This window comes from Nicotiana sylvestris, chromosome 2 (assembly GCF_000393655.2).
Source record: "Nicotiana sylvestris chromosome 2, ASM39365v2, whole genome shotgun sequence".
Taxonomy (NCBI): Eukaryota; Viridiplantae; Streptophyta; class Magnoliopsida; order Solanales; family Solanaceae; genus Nicotiana; species Nicotiana sylvestris.
In genome coordinates, this window is record NC_091058.1 from 2,685,058 (window position 1) to 2,706,609 (window position 21,552).

The following is a 21,552-nucleotide window of genomic DNA, read 5'->3' on the forward strand; positions in this document are numbered from 1 at the left end:
GTGGGATAAGCACAAAGGACATTTCCCACACTACAACAATTACTGTAAAATAGCACAGTATAGCCAGTTTTCGGACTGATCATTCAAAAATAGCAGCGTTTATGAAGTCAATGAAAAATAACCACTATTTTGCTGCAACAGAGACCGGTCCAGCATAATATACTGGAGTTCGGTGCATCTGTGTATGAACTCCAGCATATTATGCTGGACCGGTATATTTTGCTGACTCTAATATAATATACTGGACAATTATACTTGCTGGAACTCCAGTATATTATGTTGGAGTTCTAGTGTACTTATGCTGGAGTTCCAGCATACTTATCCTGGAACTCCAGTATAATATGCTGGAACTCCAGTATAATATACTGACGTATTTTTCGGATTTTGAATAGTGTTTTCGCTCAGATTTATCTTTACATGAAAAGTGACTAAATTTCAATTACTTTTGAAATTGAGCTTTTTGAACGACCAGTTGTAAATATGGTTATTTTTTAATTTCTCCCACAATTACTACTTGGCCTTTGGCCCACACTTAGAAGCGCGTGTACGATCTATTCGCTTTATTCTTGTACTTGGAAATCTCCTTTTTAACCCTGACTTCTATGACTTTCTTTTAGAACTCTGAAGGCGAAATTTGTCAAAATTCAAAATTGTCCAAATCTGGAGAAACCCAAAGGTGAGAATAAATATGGCAAGTGGTTTTGAGGTTAAAATCTGTGAGAAAGCAAAAGGTGAAGCACACTCTTCAATTCTAAATTAATCATATTACTATATATATCTTTTGTATTCATATTGTTTTACACACTATTGGAAAGCTTTGTCATTATTAGATTATTATATTATGTTATGATAAATTTAAGTAACCCTTTCTATTTTATTCATATCATGTCAATTAAGTGGGCGTTTGGACATAAGAATTGTAAAATTTAAAAAAAAGGGAAAAAGAATTACAAGTGAAAATGGTATTTGAAAAATAGAGTTGTGTTTAGACATAAATATAATTTTAAGTTGTTTTTGAAGTTTTGTGAGTGATCTGAGTGAAAATTTTGAAAAATAGCCTTTTTGAATTTTTCAAACTTTTAAAAAAAATTAAATTTTATCTTCAAGTGAAAATTAAAAAATTTATAGTCAAACACTAGTTTCGGAAAAAAGTAAAAACTTTTAGAGAAAACGTGAAAAAATTCTTATATCCAAACGGGCTCAATTTTCAAGAGATCTTTAAAGCAAGGAAATATTTATAATTTTCTTTTAAATTTTAAAAGATTACGTTGAACCAATTTTTTCTCAGGTTTGGCATATTTAAGAAACTCATATAAAAGGAAAAAAGACAAAAGAAAGGGAGGTAAAAAAGGAAAGTTTCAGAGGAAATGGGAAGCAAATATTCAGAGAAAATAAAAAATGAAACAATAATTCTAGCTAACCAAAAAGCACATCATCAGCATCAGCAACAACCAGAGATTGCTTTTCTCTAATCCATCTTCCCCCCCCCCCCCCGGTTTTTAGATTTTGATCACTAACTCAACTCTGTAAAGTTTCAATCTTTATTATCACCCAACTTCCCAAATTATCTTAATGTAAGCATTTACAGTTCATTTTCTATCTAAATGCTGATTCTTGATCTTATTGACCCACTCTTATTTTTTATTTTTTTTTGTGCTCAAGTTTCTTTCTTGCCCCTTGCAGGTGAATGTTATCTGGGGTTGTGTACATCATATGCACAGATCTTAATATTTCTTTGACCTAGCTGAATAGCCTGAGTCTTTGTGGACCTCAGCTAAAACAAGAACAAAGGTTAATGCCCTTCCTTTTCTTGTTGACACAGCTATCATGAATAGGTAGAAAATTTTAAATCTTTGATTCAGAAATTTTGATGCTTGTCTGCATCTGGGTTTTGCTTTATTGCACTACTTAGTTCACAAAGAATACACCTTTCATATTGTTAAATGAGAGTGAGAATGTGCATCATGTGGATTTGTTGGTAAATAACTTTTTGGATTTTATAGGCTCCCTTGAGTTGCAATAGGCTGATCCCTGAATATTTTGTACTTCACAGTTGTTTTCTAAGTGCTGAGTTGTTTATAATACAAATTACACATTCTATCAAGAAAATAAGAAGGAAAAGGATTATGGAACAAGAGTTGATTTTTAGCTCTTTTCTCCACGATAAAAAGGAAATTTAAATTCACTAAATTTCTAGGATTTCTTCATTTTACTTGCCTTTCTGTTATTTTTTTTTCAGTTGAAAAGGAGAGGCAGGCACGAATGCGGATCATATAGAGCTTGTATGTTGTTTTAGGGTGGTGGAAGATAAGGATTTTGGGTGGATGAGATCTTCACTGGTTCGCTAAAAATTGGTTTGATCATCTTGGTTTTGCTGCTTAGACCTTTCAGATTGATGGAAGTTCCGTTTTGATAGTGTTTCAATCAGTAAAACACTACAACCACAAGATTATATCTTCAAGTGATGATCAAGCAGCTACTCAATAGGCTCCCTAAGAAGCCGTCCAAGTCAGCAGACAATCGTGATGGAGGAAGCTCTGCATCACCGTCAAATGCTTCAACTAGTTCAAGAAGCAGTGATTTGTCTAGTTCGCGATCAGGAAATTCGAGTGCCACTACTGTTTCAGGAGTCACTTCTTCTTCAACTCCAGGACTGAATCATGGAAACAGGCTACCGCAGTCTGTAAATGCTAAGGTGAATGGAAATGCAGCGGTTTTTCCGTGTGAGACCTTGCCTAGTTTTAAAGATGTACCAAGTTCTGAGAAGCAAAACTTGTTCATCAAAAAGCTGAACTTATGCTGTGTATTATTTGACTTCACTGATCCAACAAAACACTTGAAAGAAAAAGACATCAAGCGACAGACACTAGTGGAGCTTGTTGATTATGTTAGTTCTGCGAATGGGAAATTCACAGAAACTGTCATTCAAGAAATAGTTAAAATGGTGTCTTCAAATCTGTTTAGGCCTCTTACTCCTCAGCCTCGTGAAAACAAAGTATTAGAAGCTTTTGACTTGGAAGAAGATGAACCCTTGATGGATCCCGCATGGCCGCATTTGCAAATTGTGTATGAGTTTTTTCTCAGATTTGTGGCATCACCAGAGACGGATGCGAAACTGGCTAAGAGATACGTTGATCACTCTTTTGTTTTAAGGTTATTAGATCTCTTTGATTCAGAAGATCCGAGAGAAAGGGAGTACTTGAAGACTGTTTTGCACCGTATATATGGAAAATTCATGGTGCACCGCCCTTTCATTAGGAAATCAATCAACAATATATTTTACCGGTTTATTTTTGAAACTGAGAAGCATAATGGAATAGCAGAACTTTTAGAAATTTTGGGCAGTATAATCAATGGATTTGCGCTTCCACTGAAGGAAGAGCACAAGTTGTTCCTAGTTCGAGCTCTGATTCCCCTTCATAAACCAAAGTGTGTACAAATGTATCATCAGCAGTTATCTTACTGCATAACACAATTTGTGGAAAAGGATTGCAAACTCGCTGATACTGTCATAAGAGGTTTGTTGAAATATTGGCCCATCACAAACAGTTCCAAGGAAGTAATGTTCTTAGGTGAGCTGGAGGAGGTTCTAGAAGCTACTCAGCCTCCAGAATTTCAGCGTTGTATGGTGCCTTTGTTTCGTCAAATCAGCCGCTGCTTGAGCAGCTCACACTTTCAGGTTAGTAGCGTTAGTTATTTTGTATTTTATTTCACAAAAACAAAAGGCAAGCCTTAACTTGGCAAATTTATTTCATCCCTTCAAATGTTCTTCCATTCCTCTCTCTTCCCAAAGTATCAGCATAAGGGCCAAAGGAGCTGCATCCCAAGCTCAGCATCTTCCTCTCCTTCTTGTTGTGCATCACGTCATTAACTGTAACTGGCAATGCATTAATGAGTGATTCACATCCTCGCTGTACCGTTTGCACATGAAACACTGGTTAACATAAGTTAACTCCCTTTTGGTTAGATTTTTCAGCCATTAGATTGCCACCCTTACTTCCAATTAGGAGAACAAACATATCTTTCTTGGAGCTCTGAGAATCGAAACTATTAGGTGTAGAAACCCTGCATCCTCTCTTTTGAAGTAACCTGTGCTAGTACGACTTCATCAAGAACAACCTGTTTCCGTTTATGTTCCATTTTCAAGTGTACTGTTCCTACCGTGATACTTTGTTTGTAAATTATGCATCAGGTTTTGGAATTATCTATATCCAACTCTCGTATAGTTATGCTGAACCTCAAATGCCAATAAGTTTTGCCTCGGGAAGGCAACTCTCACCGTCATGGCAAACGGCTTGTGCTTCTATAAACTAATCCTATTCCATTCCCAAACCTAAAAGTGATGTTGTCATTGAACTCTTCTTCATGTCCCATGCCCATAGGGTAATGAGATGTTTGTGGTCCTCTATCCACATTTATGTGTGCCGTACTTGTATGTGATCATTGTCCTCCACAAAGCCTATACCTCATGTCGAACCTCCAAGGCCACCTTATTGGACATGTGACCACCTCCCACTTTATCCCATCATTTGTATCCCCGCAAAAAGTTTCTTTGAAGCCTCTTCAACTTTAGGGTGACACTAGCGGGCGCATGCCTGAGAGACATGTAATATGTATGGATGCTTAGCAGAGTGCTCTTAATCAATACATCCTTGTATCAAAAGTACTGTATTGATTGAGTACTAGGATAGTGGACTCTGCAGGTGAATTTTATTAGCCAACAAACAGCATTAATGTTGTTTATCAAAGGAACTCGCCAGGCCTTCAGAACAAAGGCAGTTCTGTTCTTTATACGGCTATCTAATTTTCTTCTATTGTATATTAAGGCGTAAGGGCGAAGGCCTATTTAGCGCCTTGGAAAAGGTAACCGGTTAGGTTGACTTTGGAAAGGCAACTAAGGACCAGGTGAAGAATGAAAAATTCCCGCTAAAACCCATGAGACAAAGTTTGCAGATGCGATCATGAATTGAACCAGATTGAAACATTCAGCTGTCGAATTTCCATCTTACCTCGACATCATTGCTGTTGTCTTCCTTTCCATTTTGGTGTCAAAGCATCAAAATCACTGTTACCTCTTTCAATTTGGGCACTCCTACCGTTAGCTGTTCCTGACATCAGTTAGATACACAGATATGTAATTTCAGTGGACAGATTTGTCATTAGATTTGTTGAGTAGCTCTAGTTGATTTACTCCATTCGTTGGTATAGATCAAATTTGTGATCAAATGTGTGTGTTTTTCTAGTTGTGTTGAGAGTAGATCAGATGCAATAAGATCAATGAGAAACATCTTGGCAGTACCTCTTGGTTCTGACTTTTTGAATATTATTCTATATGTTTTTATCAGAAAAAGATCAATAAGAAATATCAGGTTCGAGATGAATGATTATCACTTCATTAGATCTACTGCAACCTTTATTTTGCATCGAGTTTGTACTCTGAATGAAGCTCGTTTAGGTTTGTTCGCTGTTTAACTTGCATAACTCTCTTTAACTTTGCATCTGCAGGTGGCTGAAAGGGCTTTGTTCCTATGGAACAATGATCATGTTGAGAGCCTAATCAAACAGAATCGTAAAGTTATACTGCCAATAATTTTCCCTTCCTTGGAGAAGAATGCAAGAGGCCACTGGAATCAGGCGGTGCAAAGCTTGACATTAAACGTCCGCAAGATCTTCTCTGATGTTGATCCTGAACTCTTTGAAGAGTGCTTGCACAAGTTTGAAGAGGATCAGGCCAACGAAGAAGAGATAAAGACGAAACGTGAAACAACTTGGAGACGGTTAGAGGAGCTTGCTGGAATGAAAGCTGCAAGCAATGAGCCAGTGCTAGTTTCTCCTAGGACAACGCCTCATTCGTCGTCTGGCTAGAGACTGGATATCTTTGTTACTGTTGCTTTTCCCTTGATGAGCTGACCAATATGCTGAGGATGGAAATTGCGAAAAGGAGGTGGATCCAACGAAACATGTTACAGGTTTCCGATACAACCTGAAAATTTTGCTTTCCCAGGTCTCACAGTGTGATAACGCAAAATTGAGTTGGATACCAACTCTATGCTCATTTAGAGGCAAGGACTGTACATGTGGAATCGCGTAACTGGAGAACCTCAAGATTTTATAGTGTGCAGTCCACATGTTGCTGGAATTAATCTGGTTAAGTTCATTTGATCTTTGCTTTGTTGGAATTTGTATGATGAGACCGGAAAAGCATCATTCTTCAGGTATCTATTAATGGTTTTTTTTTTTTGCATCTAAGTTCCTTTTAGGCTGCACTTAAATCTCTGTACCGTCAAATATATGCTTGACATTGCAGCTTAGCATGAAATGTCCCTGTAGATGATCTTGAGAATATCCAAATTAAGACATAGTTGTAATGTTTAAGAACTAATTCTTTTGAATTCATAGCCTGTTTGGCCAAGCTTCTTTTTGGCCAAAAGCACTTTTGGCTAAAAATTGAGGTGTTTGGCCAAGTTTTTGGAAGGAAAAAAGTGCTTTTGAGGAGAAGCAGAAGCAGTTTTGGAGAAGCAGAAAAAAATAGTTTCTCTCCAAAAGCACTTTTTTGAGAAGCACTTTTGAGAAAAATATAATTAGGAGCAGTTTTTTAAAGCTTGGCCAAACACTAATTGTTGCTCAGAAGTGCTTTTCAAACTAATTAGCCAAACACAAACTACTTCTCACCAAAAGTACTTTTGAGAAATGCACTTTCCAAAATAAGCTGATTTTTGCAACTTGGCCAAACGGGCTATCAAACTGCTTGAAGTTAGTTACTTTTGGGGGCGAAAAAAAAGTAACTTTTTTACCTTTAAAAATGGATAACAATTGAATTTATACGCGGTTTTAAGGATACGTAAATTAATTCGATACAAGTGATTAATGACATTAGATAAGCAATTAAAAGATAGAATAAATAACCAAACCAATGATGATACTGAACCCGGGCTTGGTTAAAGGCTTAACAAGAAGCTCGCCTTCGGTTTCGGACCAGTGCTTATGAAGTTCTTATGAACCACAACAAGAACTTTCAATAACCACAGAAAAATAGATGTATATTGCTTGGTATGCTTGTTACAATATCTGTAATGAATAGTCAGCTTCCCCTTTATATAGTAGGGGAGTTTTATCCTAAGTACAATTCTAAAAAATAAAATAAATCTTTCTCGCCGCTAATCACTGATCTACTGCTGATACGGGTCGAGATTCACGCCGTGACATTCGATTGGGAACGGAAATCACTACCCTTTGTTAAGCGTGTGTGGTCGTTTGGCAATGCTTTTCGAGGTCTCGTTATTCGAATCAGGTCCGGGGGGATGATCTCGATGGCTCCGGAGGCATGTGTTTTGTTCGAGCTTTGATACGGGTGGCTCCCGACTTCGATCTCGACTACGCGCAATTATGTCCTCTCTTCGTTCGCCCATCGGGAAATCGGGGTGCTCCTTACCCCCGGTTTTACCCGTATACAGATAGTCCCCTCGTTTCTCAGATGGTAAGTTTGTCGAAACGATAAGAAACGACAGATGTTTTCCAGTTCCTTCTTTTGTACGCTATAATAGAAAATGATGGATATGCCGAAACGTCCTGTCAGTCGTGTCATTCTGAATTCGAGCACGTGTCAACCATCGGTTGGTTACCCCTGAATGTGAAGCGTCACGAACTTTTTTCTATATAAGGTTCCACCCCTTGTTCTTTTTTACTTTCCGACCAAGCTTCTACCCTCGAACTCCCAAACTATCATCAGCCTTCTTCAAACTTTCATATCTTCTCCCTTATTCTTTAAGATTTCACTGTAATTTTCAGGTTTTTACCCAGATTTTCCCCAAATCATTATACTCAACTCTTCATCTTTCAAAATGTTCTCTTGAGTTTACAAACTTCTTCAAATAACAATGGCTAAAACTTCTAAATTTGTTCTTCAACAAGTTGCCATTTCATCTTCTCAACCGGCCGCTGGTATCGAGGCGGTTGCTCTTGAAGTAGTTGCCCTTGAAACGGCTTCTCCCAAGGTGGCTGCCGACGAATCGATCCCCGAACCTCCCTTGAAAATGTTAATTCCCGGGGCTTCTCAATTGCAGACGACTTTAAGGTTGATAAACCCTCACGCAAACAGGACCGGGGTTGAAGAGCATCAAGGTACATTTGCTCCGTGACTGAAGACGTCCTTCTTGTGGTCCGAAAGGACTGCAACTAGGAAGGCAAGGATGTACTAGTCCCCGAGCCCGAAGACGCCATTACTACCTACGTAGAGGGGTACCTAAGTGTTTACACTTACCCCTTCACACTGGGTCTGGTGGACCCGATTATCCTGAATTTTTTGCAAGAGATACGAGGTATACCTCGGGCAAATCCATTCGTCTTTATGGAGGATCGTGATCCTCCTGCATTACTTCGTGAACAAGACCGAATCTCGTCGGTTCACCATCAATCATCTGCTCAGTTTATACAGTCCCCGAATCTTTCGAGGAGGTCTAATAAAGCTTACACACCGGGCCAGCAAGGCCCCATTTTTGCATTGATGAAGACCGAGACTGGGGCTGACAGGGACGCTTCGTTCGGGTGAAGACCGAAGACTTGATTCCACCGAGTTTATGCTATGTTTATTTTTTTTGCAAATTAAGACATAATTGCAATGATTAAGAACCAATTCTTTTGAATTCAGACTGCTTGAAATTAGTTTCTTAAAAGTTTATTTTTTTTCTTTTGGGGCAGAAAAAAGAGAATAACTTGATTCTAGTGGAGTTGCAATTTGTCACTGTTATAGCACCAAAAAATATTCTGTTTAGGAAAGAATTACAAAAAAATACACATGACTGTATACCGTAACAAAAAATGACCTATATCTTTTAATTTTACCCGACCTAGCCCATATTGTACATATTTTGAAAGCATTAGCAAATTCAAAATTTGTGTTCTTACAATCAATGCTTCTAAAAGCTATGGAGTTAAATTTGTGTTCTCGCAGCCATTGCTTTCACTCTCTCTTTTTCTCACATCTTCTACATATGCTTCAAGTGATCGTCCGCCATTACTGCTTCTCCCTCTATGTCACTTGGTTGCAATGTAAGAAAATTGAAGAGTAGAAGTCCATTATTGAAGGTCATTCAAAGCTTTTCCGAAAATAGGATTTTTTGAGTTTATTAGTTGTTTGGATTGGTTATTGTTCCAATTGATTGAAAATACCAAAAGGAGTTCAAAATATAAATTTGAAGTGATTTGGAGTAGATTTAAGCAAGATTTGAGTTAAATTTCAGAAAAAACGCAAGGAAGAAAACGAAGTCAGTTTTTTGTATAATTATGTATAATTATGTATAATAGTGTATACGAGTGTATAAACACATCTTATACACTTTTATACACTTTTATACAAGCGTCTGTAGACGAACTTCTTCCACGATTTTATGTTGCAATTCTTATTCAAAACTAGTCCAAATCTCCATTAAATGACTTCAAATTTTATATACAACTTCGTTATACTATTTCTAATAAATCTAAATAACACCCACTCAAAATTTCTCACAAAATCAAACTCGGAATTTAAACCCACATATTGAAGTTTGTTAAAAATCTAATTTTCACCATCCAAATGGATTTGGTTTGTTGAACTAATATTTGAGTAACAGTTACTGATTCGAAAATTAACTTAAAAGTTTGAGCAATCTTTTTTAAAAATTAAATAGTAATTTCGAGAACCTATTGGAGTTGAATATTGAGTATTAGCCTATTATTTTTTGGCTAGTTGGTTATAAATTGAAATATGGGCTATAAAATTGAAAAGTAAGGAGCTCATTTGTTCTAATGTGAAATTTTCCCTGTGTTTATTCTGCTTGGAGACAGTAGTTCAACGAATGGACAGATCAAATACCTGAAACGAGCATGCTTAGCGAAAATCCGCTGCCATGTTTTTGGTTCAACGTTAAGCACGATGTGTGATATGTGAGTTAGGTATACATTATGAGTTTGAACCTTGTTGCGAATTGAAGTCTAGTATTTAAATGGAGATGGATAGAAAGGCCAATTTTTAACAAATTAGAAAGAATTACAAGAAAATACACTTGACTTCACAGCATAACAAAAAATGGCCCATATTTTTTAAGTTTACTCATTATAGCTCAGTTTGTATAGAATTTGATAGAAATATTTCAATCACTAGACTAGTTCTCTTTTTCCCTACACGCCCAAAATGCTCTCTCTTCATGTGCCTCTTCATTCTCTATAGGCCATCATCTTCTATCCTCTATATTTTTTAGATCTATCTCCCATAGTCATCTTCTATCTTCTATAATTTTTAAATCTATCTTTCATCCTATCTTTTCTCCTCTCTAATTTTCAGCTCTAATTTTCTGCCATTGACGAAGCTAAATTTTCAGATCTAGAAGTTTTCATTGTGAATTGGCGATATCAAAAGGAGTTCAAAATTTAAATTTGAAGTGATTTGGAGTAGATTTGAGCAAGATTTGAGTTAAATTTCAGAAAAAACGCAAGGAAGAAGACGAAGTCAGTTTTTTGTATAATTATATATAATATTGTATAATAGTGTATATGAGCGAATAAATATATCTTATACACTATACACTTTTATACACTTTTATATAAGCGTATGTAGACGAATGTCTTCCACAATTTTCAGTTGCAATTCTTGTTCAAAATCAGTCCAAATCTCCATTAAATGAATTCAAATTTTATATACAACCTTCTTATATTATTTCTAACAATTCTAGATAATACCCACTCCAAATTTCTCACAAAATCAAATTCGAAATCTAAACCCACATATTTAAGCTTGCTAAGAATCTAATTTTCACCACCTAAATAGATTTGGTTTGTTGAACTAATATTTGAGTTATAGTTATTGATTCGAAAATTAACTTACAAGCTTGAGCAATCTTTTTTAAAAATTAAATAGTAATTTTGAGAACCTATTGGAGTTGAATGTTAAATCTTAGCCTATTATTTTTGGGTTAGTTGGTTGTAAATTGAAATATGGGCTATAAAATTGAAAGGTAGGGATCCCAGTTGTTCTTATATAAAATTTTGAGAAATTTTCATAAAACACTATCTTTTAGTGGTAATTAACTATCTATAGATATCATTTGCTAAATTACGGATTGTAGATACGTTTTATGTTGTTATAAGATGTATTAGATGTATTTAAGCTACTGTATTCATGAATACAGTAGCAAAAGTAGGCGTGAATCAGGGAAGTCCAGCTAATCAGTCGTTGTATTCGAGTGTATTCGACTGTATTCATGACGTGAAACATTGGATTATAGCTGGACATATTATTGTATTCGATTGTATTCACGGCGTGAAACAGGGAATTACACTGTTTTTAAATAGAAAGTGAATCAATTAACATAATAGACTCCTAATATAACTCAACAAACTCAATTATAACACACAAAATTTGTATTTTCAGTTATAAAAAAGATTCTCAACCGAAAAATACCTCAAAAATATAGCAATCTTCAGAGAAATTATATAATACATCTGAATACATAAATTATATTAATTAAAAAGAATATGAATATATTCATGGCATATAACGAGACGGTGAATACAATAAAATACATAGAATACAGGGGATACATTGAAATACAGTGGAAAAAGATAGTGAAAACAATGAAATACATGGAATACATTGAGATGCATTGAATTACAATGGAAAAAAAGACAATTAATACAATGAAATACATGAAAATACAGTGTGATACGTTGAAAAAATATTGAAATATATTAACAAAAAATCAAGTTGCTCAGCCACATACTCCGCCGTCTTTGTTCAAGAACAAACCCTAATTTACGTGAGGACACGCACCGACGTACAAAAACAACTTTGGGTACCCAATAACAAGCCCGTTGTCCGAAGACAAATTCGCTTATTCAAAATTTAATTCAAAGAGTGAATTGATTTGCCTTTGAAATTGAAGGAGACGTTCTTCATATCACATGGTTCCCCTACTCTTTCCATAGATGAGTCTTTGCCCGCCAGACACTTCTTAAAAGGTTTTAGAGAAAGAATTTTAAATCAAAAGTCGAATGTAATATTGATGATTTCTGCTCATTGGGAAACTTCTGAACCAACTGTTAATTCTATTTGTGGCCGCCATGATACCATTCATGACTTCTAATTTCATTCAACACTGGAGATGAATCAGGGGAGAATCATGGTTGTATTCATGGAGAAAGAATGGCTTTGAGAGAGAGAGAAAGTGGAGAAAAATCTGAAAGAATGAGAGAGAAAAATAATACAAAGCGTATTTTATGGCTTAAGGGTAGGAGATGACCATAAATAGATATTTGGCTATAAAAATTAAAAGGTAGTTATGGAATATAATTTTTTAAAAGGGTATTTATTTAAAATAAATAAGGTATCAACCTTTGCTATAGGAGGTAACTATTCCTAAAATTTTCCCCATACTTGGACCTAAAGATTCTCGGTCACTAAATACTCTCTCAAACTGAATGATCTTTTCTCTAAATTTTGGGGTAGCCAATTTAATACACTTGCAGTGGACACACGCAATATAATGAACAAACTAGTGTTGGAACCCGCGCGATGCACGAATATTTTAAAGGGATCTTTACACAAATAACCGGTCATATTAATTGTTCACTTTTTCTAGCTATATACATAGATTATACATTAATTATACATAATTTTACACATACAATACATAAAATATGCATATAATATACCTCCACCGATTATTTGTATTTTAATTTATTGAGTGGACGGCTATTTGGATTAATTATTCTATTTAAAAGAGTATTAGTCTTACAAAATTATAATATATCATATTATTTTAATAAAATTTAGTTGCTATTTTATTTTGTAGTGTAGTGTGCATAAATATAACAAAATCTATATGAAGTTAAAGGATACACATCATATGGTAAGCAAATAAATTATTTGATCCTTATTTTATTCTTTATTAAATTAGCAAAAACTTAGTACTATTTATTTTTACTAGTATGAGTTCTTATTAACTTGTCAATTGTACTAATATTTTGTCACTATTTTTCTTTTAATATAACATATATAATATTTTCTTATACTAAAAATATTTTTATTTTTTTAAACTTATGTTATACTGTGCAAAATTCTTTAATTGTCTAAATTTATTAATAAATTTTTTGAGTATTATTTACGTACCTTTTGTTATATTTAATTGATTTGAGGTATAAATATCCTAATAATATTTTTATCCCCTCTTTTCGTATATTTTTTCGACTCTAATATTTACAACAACAACAACAATACCCAATAAAATCTCACATAGTGGGGTCTGGGGAGGGTAATGTGTATGCAGACCTTACCCCTGCCCCGGTAGGACAGAGAGGCTGTTTCCGATAGACCCTCGGCTCAAAACGACGGAAATAAAGAAAAACAAGGAAAACAAGAAAAGAAAAGAGAATTCACTAGTAACTCCAGTAAAAACCATTATAGTAACAAAAGCATAAAAATCAAAAGATGAATGACATGCAATAACAGTAACCAGAGTCTAAGGAATCTAAGATAAACAACAAGAATAGTGTGTGTTCAACATAAACTGCAAACCATCTAAGATCGACTCTAATATTTGCTTAGTTTTTTTATTAAATAATATAATAATTTTTACTAAATTATAATTTTTAATTCGTCAAAACAAAAAGAGATAAGCCTTTTATTATATTTACGAAAAATCTATATATCAATTTTTTTAATAATTATTGTTTTATGTTATATATATAATATCCTTATCTTATGTATAAACATCTTTATTTTTTTGTATTTTCCAATATGGAATTATGAACTCTATCTATTAAATAAATATAATATATATATATATATATATATATATATATATATATATATTATATTTAAAGCACGAAGGTCTTTAGCGAAATGTCGTTCGCCTTTTTTACCCATTAAAAATAGATTCTACAATGGATAAATTAGTAATTTAATTATTAGTTTAAAATCAATTAAATTATTAATTATTAATTCTTTCCTTATTTAAACTATGTAGAAAATCTAAATATTTTACGAATTCAAAATCAACTATGATTTTCTTTACATAAATTCTTTCCTTATTTGAATTATGTAATATAATTTTTATTCCTTCCATATTATTTGACTTGATAGTATAAAAAGACTTGCTAATTTGTAGTACTTTGCCAACAATATGTGATTGCTCCTTAGTAGGTGAGTTCTTTATACTTTTTCCGAACGTTCTATAGAATATTGCTGTTATCTTTGAAGTTTTTTCTTGTTTTAGGTTGTTTTTGCTTTTGTTTTAAATGTTTTATATGGGTTTTGGAAGAATTATTTTTCATTAATGTCTTTTTCTTTTCTTATTGACCATCCAATTCAACTTTTTTAGGAGTAAAAGAATATGCTGATTTTGGATTAAAAGATGTTACACATTTAAAGCCTAATGTAGTTCAATATGGATTTCTGTGACTATTCTGCAGGTTTTCTTTCTTAGTCAGAAGGTTCTAAAATTTTTGAGGCTACCTTCTTTACATCCAATTTAATTTTCGTTTAGTAATAAAAAATTATGCCTTTTGAGATTTTGGGTTAAAACTTAAAAGAGAATTTCTCACGTTTGACAAAAAAAAAATCCAAACACCATTGTAATTCCTTCTACGCTACAGTCAAATATTTCATACTTAAAATGGCTAATATTAAGAATTTTGATCAATCTATTCATATATATACTATATTAAAAGCACGAAACCCCTTAACGAAATATTGTTCGCTTTTTTTACCCTTTAAAACTAATTTCATATTGGATAAAATTGTAATTTAGTTGTTTTCCTATATTTAGGACTTCTAAATCAAATAAAATTTTAGTTATTAAATTTTTCCTTTTTTGAACTAGGTAAGAAATCCTAATATTTAGAACTTTAAATGAATAATATTATTTTTCCATATTTAGATTTTGTAGAAGTTGTAAAAGTATGTATAACAACAAATATATTACCAAGCACACTATTATGATGGATAGTGGTACAAAGTTTATGCGTAGAACAGTGACTAACACTTTAAAAATTTATCCCATTTTCAAAATCAACTAAAAATTTGTTATCCTTTGAATCATGTAAGAAATTTTAAATAAATTAGTATTTTAATTATCTAATATAAATTATTTATTTATTTAGAGAAGATGTAACATAATTGTAATCTATTAATTTTAGACGTAATATAATGGTTAATACTTTAGAGAGTTATCCCTTTTTGAAATTCATTGTAATATTATTTATCAGATCATTCATTAATTAACTATGTAAGAAGTCTTAATATAGGACTTTAAAATCATTTAATATTTTAATTATCTAATATAACTTATTTATTTATTTGGATAATATAACATTACTGTAATTCTTTGCATGTGTGTGTCTATATATATATGGACCATAATACACTTGAATATCAAATTTGTGCTACTTTTTAACCCAAAAAATATTTTTATATAGTATTTAAATATAAAATTCAATAATTAAAATAAATAACAAAATTTAAAAATATAAAAGATATAAAAGAGGTAAGGAAAAAGAGAGTTCATAAAAGTAGTTGACCAGAGTCAACAACACTAATTATTCTACATATAAAGGTTCAAAAGTAAAATATGATCATATTAGTTTTTTAATCCTTTGGAACATAGAATTCATAGTATATACTTATACTATGAATTATTTTCATTTATATTGAGAATAAATAATTAAGTATCTAAATTATATAACTAACTAGCTAAAGAATCCTATTAAATTCTTTTTCAAATTTATCATAAAATAAAAATACATTTTCAAGTTTACAAACTCTTTATTAGGGTACATAAATTTATTTTTATAGAAAGAGCACTGACAGTGAAAGAAATAAAAAAATCAATATAATATAGTATGAGGGTCAGATTGATAAAATGCAAATTTGAAGTAATAAATATGAAATAGTAAAAGATAAGTTGTATTCTATTTGAGTTGTCATAATTAAATTAACTTTTTCTTTGTTTGCATTTATTCCAGCAAATGACCGGTCCATTTTTTTATATATTAATTATTTGTTGTAAATTGTTAACAAAACGTTAGTCAATTTTAGATTTTGTATTGTCATGTATCAAATTAATATTTAAGAGCTATAAGCTAAACTTCTCATTTCCAAAACTCTAAAGATTAAAGATTAAATTTCTTGATATATATTATTCATCAAATCATTAAATAATAGTTTAAAAATATATTTATATTATTTATTTTCAGTACAATTTTCTTAAAGATTCTCATAAAGTCCTCAAAATCACAATAAGGCATTTGCAGAATTTAATGGGATATGATTACTTCCTTTATTGAGCTATAGCTGGATAGGGTCAACATTCATTATTTTTAGAAACTTATAATTTTTTTTTAACTTTTATAACTCAAACACATTATTTGATACTTCCTCCGGTCCAATTTAATTAATTTTTTGGCCTTTTTAGTAGTCCATAATATTTAATTTTTGTAGGTATCAAGAAGGAATTAATTTTTTTTTTTTTGAAAATTGCCTTTGTAGTATTTGTTATATTTGAACAAATTAAGATTAATATGGTATTAAGATTAATATGGTCAATTTTATTGTTAATTAATGTTCAAAGGTGAATTTTTTAATATCAAACGATAAAAAAATCAATTAAAGTGGACCAACATGAGTAATATCTATGTGATTTTTTAAACTTATGTACTTATCAAAAGCTCGTACCCTAACCTTAGCGAAATGTTGTCCGCTTTTTTTTACCCTTTAAAATAGAGTTTACACTCGACAAAATCATCATTTAAATTTTTTTCTAATATTTAGGAGTTTTAAATCAACTAAAACTTTGAAGTGCTATATAAGAAATCCTAATACGTAGGATATTAAAATTAATTAAATATTTACCTTATATAAATTAAAATATTCACTTATTCTTTTATTTATGTATACCAAGCAAGGGAAGTTTAGCATCAAGACAATGTATATAGCAGCAAAGTCTCAATTTCAGAAAGTTACATGGAAGAATCTTGTGTTGGGAGATGTTACTATACCAAGGCATCTATTTATTCTGTGGCTAGCTCTCAACCAAAGGTTAGCAACAGTGGATAGACTGGCAAAATGGAAGATTGATGTGCCGAAGGAATGTGTGTTATGCACTAGCCAGAAAGAAGAGACGCTGGATCACCTTTTCTTTGAATGTGCTTATGCTAGATCAATATGGGCTGCATTAGTAGGCTGGTTGAAAGAAAAGCACAATGTTGGAAGCCGGGAACAGGAATTAAAATGGTTGATCAAGAGGACAAACAACAACAGACCACGAGCTCAAGTTCTCACATTTCTATTTGCAGCAACAATTTATTACACATGGATGGAGAGGAACAAAAGAAGATTTCAGAACCAGTGTATTACATATGAAGAAAAGGTTCGAGAAATAGCCTTGCAGCTGCATATCAAAGGCCAGAACATGAGCAAATGGAAGTCAATGTTAGAACAGTTAAATAGATATCCTAGCGGAAACAATGTATAAATCACGAAGAGATTAGGAAAAGTACATAACTGTAGTTATGAGAATAGAAAGACAGTAAAGGATCTAGCTCTAGAGGCCCATGGGCTAACGGATGTAAATATTTTCATTGGTTAAATATAAATTTTAATTTGACAAAAAAAAAATTACGAACGTATATATATATATATATAGAGAGAGAGAGAGATTTATATTATTTTTCTTGTAATAAATTTTTCATATACTTTTATTCTTCTATTATATTGCTCAGATTCAAACTTATCAATAATATTTTTGAGTATATTTATTTATTATTTTTATTTTATGTTATAAAATTAATTCAAAGTACAAATTCTCTCCCACTATCTCTAGTTCCCCTCTTTCTATATTAGTTTCCCCTATTATAAATTTTATATAGTTATTTTATCTAGTGTTTAATTTAATAATATACAAATTAAATAAAAGTGTATATGCCCATAATTTATACTTTACCAAGATCTCAAGGTATTTTTCCATCTTTTGAGTTTTATTTTTCAACTCAAAAGCTTGGATAAGATTTGTTTTATTTTATTGTTTAACTCAAAAGCTTGGATAAGTTTTGAATTGATTTGATTTAACAAAATAAATATATAGAAAATATATAGATTATTATTATTTTATTATTACACATAAGAAAAAGATACATAAAACTAAAACGTGTAGCTTAACAATATGTAGCTATTCCAAGCTTAAATTTATGTTCTCCTTTATTTTAACATAAAATACTGAGTCTTAATTTTATTATTTTTAATTTTTATTATCTATTTTTATGTTTAATTATTTTTATAACTATCTTATCCTAGATCCTAGAATTTAAATGCTAATTTTAAAAATGATATTCTTTTATATTTCAGAAAAAAAAGTATTCCCAATTCAAACAATTCTCTCTCTCTCTCTATATATATATATATATAGACACACACACATTCTTTAGATAACTTCATTCAATGACTTTCATTAATTATATTTCCTTTTTAAGTCTAAATTATTACTTCCTCCGGTCCACTTTAAATAATTTTTTTGTTGTTTTCACATATATTAAGAAATTTAAGTTTTAGCACTAATTAACAATGAAATAGACCGTATTAACCTTAATTTGTTCATTGAAAATATAAAAATATTTTTAGGCTTTTTACTCCCAGAGGCAACTTTGCAAAAAATAAATTAATTACTTCTTGATATTTGAAAAAATCTAATATTATGGACCACAAAAAGAGACCAAAATTACTTAAAGTGGACTGGATGGAGTAATTTTTTTCTAAAATTGTCAAGTAGCTTCTTATTAGTTTGTCACTCAGCTTCACCATATTACAAATTATCCTCTTATATATATATATATATATATATATATATATATATAGATAGATAGATAGATAGATAGATAGATAGATAGATAGATAGATATAATTTGAACTCTAATATTTTTATTTTCTTGCAAAATAATAAAGCCACTCTTTTTATAAGTTTTTCATGAGGCAAAATAAGAAATACAAATGTCACGATCCAAAAATCACTACGGATTGTGATGGCGCCGGACACCGCTGCCAGGCAAGTCAACTACAATCTACTAGCAATTTTTAATTTTTAATTATTTTGAAATTATTTTGTTTAAACAAATAAATAATAAATAATAAACTCAGCTGGATAAATGAGGATGTCTTTACAAAATTTAACTACTGAAAAATCCCGTGATCATCCCAGAACCTGGTGTCACAAGTACATGAGTAATTTCTAAGGAATAATATAATACAACAACCGTCCGGAATACAATATTGGACAGAAAATGAATACAGTAATCTAAAAGAGACTCTATTGGCTGCGGGTCATCACGAGAAGTGCAGCTCACCTAAGTCTCCATGATAAACCATGCTGCTACGCTCACTAGGCCACTAGAGATGCATGTGCCCGTGCAACAAAAATATACAGAAGTGTAGTAAGAGTACGAAAACAACGTGCATCCAATGAGTATCCCGCCTAATCATGAAGAAGTAGAGACGAGAGGTCGACTTCAACACTTACTAGTGGTCCAATAATGTTATATCAATAATATATTAAATCGTGGATTTTTATAAACATGGTTGTAATTCGATAGGCAGAAGCAAGTAAACAATTCGTTCTCTTATAGGAAATTTCCAAATTCCTTTTCATCATTTATACATATATTCTTAAGCTGGGAAGAAGCAATAACAACTTCAATAAGCTTCAAGGCAAGCAATAAAAGCATGCGCAAATCCTGCCGAGGTCGTACGGCCCGATCTAACAGAAATGTAAAATGTGCACTGCCGAGGGTCGAACGGCGCGAACCATAGATGCATCTATTACACCGCTCGTGAATCACACATGCGACGCGGTCAAATTTAAACAAACAATCACGCTTCTCGCGAATCATATATGCGCCACAGGTACACATAGATATACATGCTCAAACAATCAATTAAGGATTTATCGGGGAATATTTATCCAAATAAAAACCAATTCGATAGGATTCAAGCAATTCAACTGCCAACAAGATTACACATATTCCAAGTATAACATGTTTTTGGGTCCTAGACTACTCGGACTTATACATATTAGTAGCTACGTACGGACACTCGTCACATCGTGCATATGTAGCCCCCACAAATAGGAGCATATAACCAATTATTTTACCTATGGGAACAATTCCCTCTTACAATGTTAGAAAGGAGACTCACCTCTCTCCGAAGATCCATAACTGGCATTCCACGCCCTTTCGAAGACTCGAATCGATGCAAAATGCTCCAAAGCTAGCCAATAATTATGCAAATCCATTAATATATGATCAATTACTCATAACGTTTCAATTTATAACAATTCCTAACCCCGATCGAAAAGTTGACCAAAATGCCCTCGGGCCCACTGCCCGGATTCCGAAATTTTTCGAAGATAAAGATTACCCATGAACTAACGAACTCAAATATATAATTTATTCTCAATTTCTTACCCAAAATCGTGGTCAAAATCCAAGAATATCAATTTTCTAGGTTTTCCCTCAAACCCCAAGTTTCTACAAATTTCATGCTCAAATCCGTACACTGTCACATCTCCTTTTTGCGCGCCTACCCCAAAGGATAAATGTGCGAGGGAGTTTTTCCAATTTAAGTGACAATATTCGAAAATGGGATTATTTATTTATTTCAGAGTCGCCACTTGGGAAAGGTTTGGCTTTTGGTGTCCCAAGTCACCGGTTTATCTTGAATCCCAAATCGAGGAAATTTTCGACATTCCAAATGAAGTCTGCGAACCAGAAATTCTAAGTAAGGAATTTTGTTGACCCGAGGGAAGGTGTTAGGCACCCTCGAATCCCGTGGTTCTAGCACGGTCGCTTAAATTGTTATAAGGGCTAAATATCTGATTTAATACATGTTATAACTTATGTGCTTTTATTAAGTTTAAGCCGCTTTTATTATTATTATTTTTTATAGAATTGCAACGTCGTGAAAACGCATCTCGAACCACGTCACAATCAATGCACCCGTGGTTGTTAATACATTCCGACTCCGTCGAGATTTGAATTTGGGTCACATAAATGCGCACCCGAATTTAAGAATGTAATTTAATTAAGTCGCGTCTAAAGAGTCTAACGCATTATTATCTTTGGGGAAGACAATGACATTCACTAAACAATCCATCTCAAATTCTAAGTATTTATTATGACCAATTATTGAGGGCCCCGCAATTTGCATTTTTTATTTGGCGAGGCTCGTCTCATTATTTTTAAAAGGATAATCTTAGCATGACTACATTTTATAGTTTTCTAAAATAAATGAAGATAAGGTCCTACTTTATTTACATACTTTCGAGTTATTATAGTTAAGTTTCGAAGGTGAGTTGTTTAAAGAGTTTACATGGCAACGCATAGAACATTCTACATACAGACAGTAAAAGAAAGAAAAGGCTACATTAAATTACAACTTCAAATCTTTCTCATTTTTTGCATTCATGCCTCGAGTGGCTTACAAGATGAACCAGTGTATCAGTTTGTATACCTGGTATTTGGGAAAGCAAGGAAAGAAGA

The 21,552-nt window shown here is 32.5% G+C and overlaps 2 protein-coding genes across 2 annotated transcripts; both read left to right on the forward strand.

Annotated features, from left to right (window-relative positions):
• The first annotated feature begins 1,683 nt into the window (after positions 1-1,683).
• LOC104223014 (serine/threonine protein phosphatase 2A 57 kDa regulatory subunit B' theta isoform-like) lies at positions 1,684-6,242 on the forward strand. The gene is made up of 3 exons (XM_070167613.1): positions 1,684-1,791; positions 2,240-3,679; positions 5,506-6,242. The coding sequence occupies exons 2-3, from the start codon at positions 2,465-2,467 to the stop codon at positions 5,863-5,865; spliced, it is 1,575 nt and encodes a 524-aa protein (XP_070023714.1). The 5' UTR covers positions 1,684-1,791; positions 2,240-2,464; the 3' UTR covers positions 5,866-6,242.
• Positions 6,243-16,952: 10,710 nt separating this feature from the next.
• Positions 16,953-17,501, forward strand: LOC104236167 (uncharacterized). Its single transcript, XM_009790044.2, has one exon. The coding sequence runs from the start codon at positions 16,953-16,955 to the stop codon at positions 17,499-17,501; it is 549 nt and encodes a 182-aa protein (XP_009788346.2).
• Positions 17,502-21,552: the final 4,051 nt, after the last annotated feature.

Excerpts from the sequence above, each read along its gene's own strand:
- LOC104223014 (XM_070167613.1), top strand. The coding sequence starts at position 2,465 with ATGATCAAGCAGCTACTCAATAGGCTCCCTAAGAAGCCGTCCAAGTCA. Across the intron at positions 3,680-5,505 it reads TGAGCAGCTCACACTTTCAG|GTGGCTGAAAGGGCTTTGTT; the intron begins GTTAGTAGCGTT and ends TTGCATCTGCAG.
- LOC104236167 (XM_009790044.2), top strand. The coding sequence starts at position 16,953 with ATGTATATAGCAGCAAAGTCTCAATTTCAGAAAGTTACATGGAAGAAT.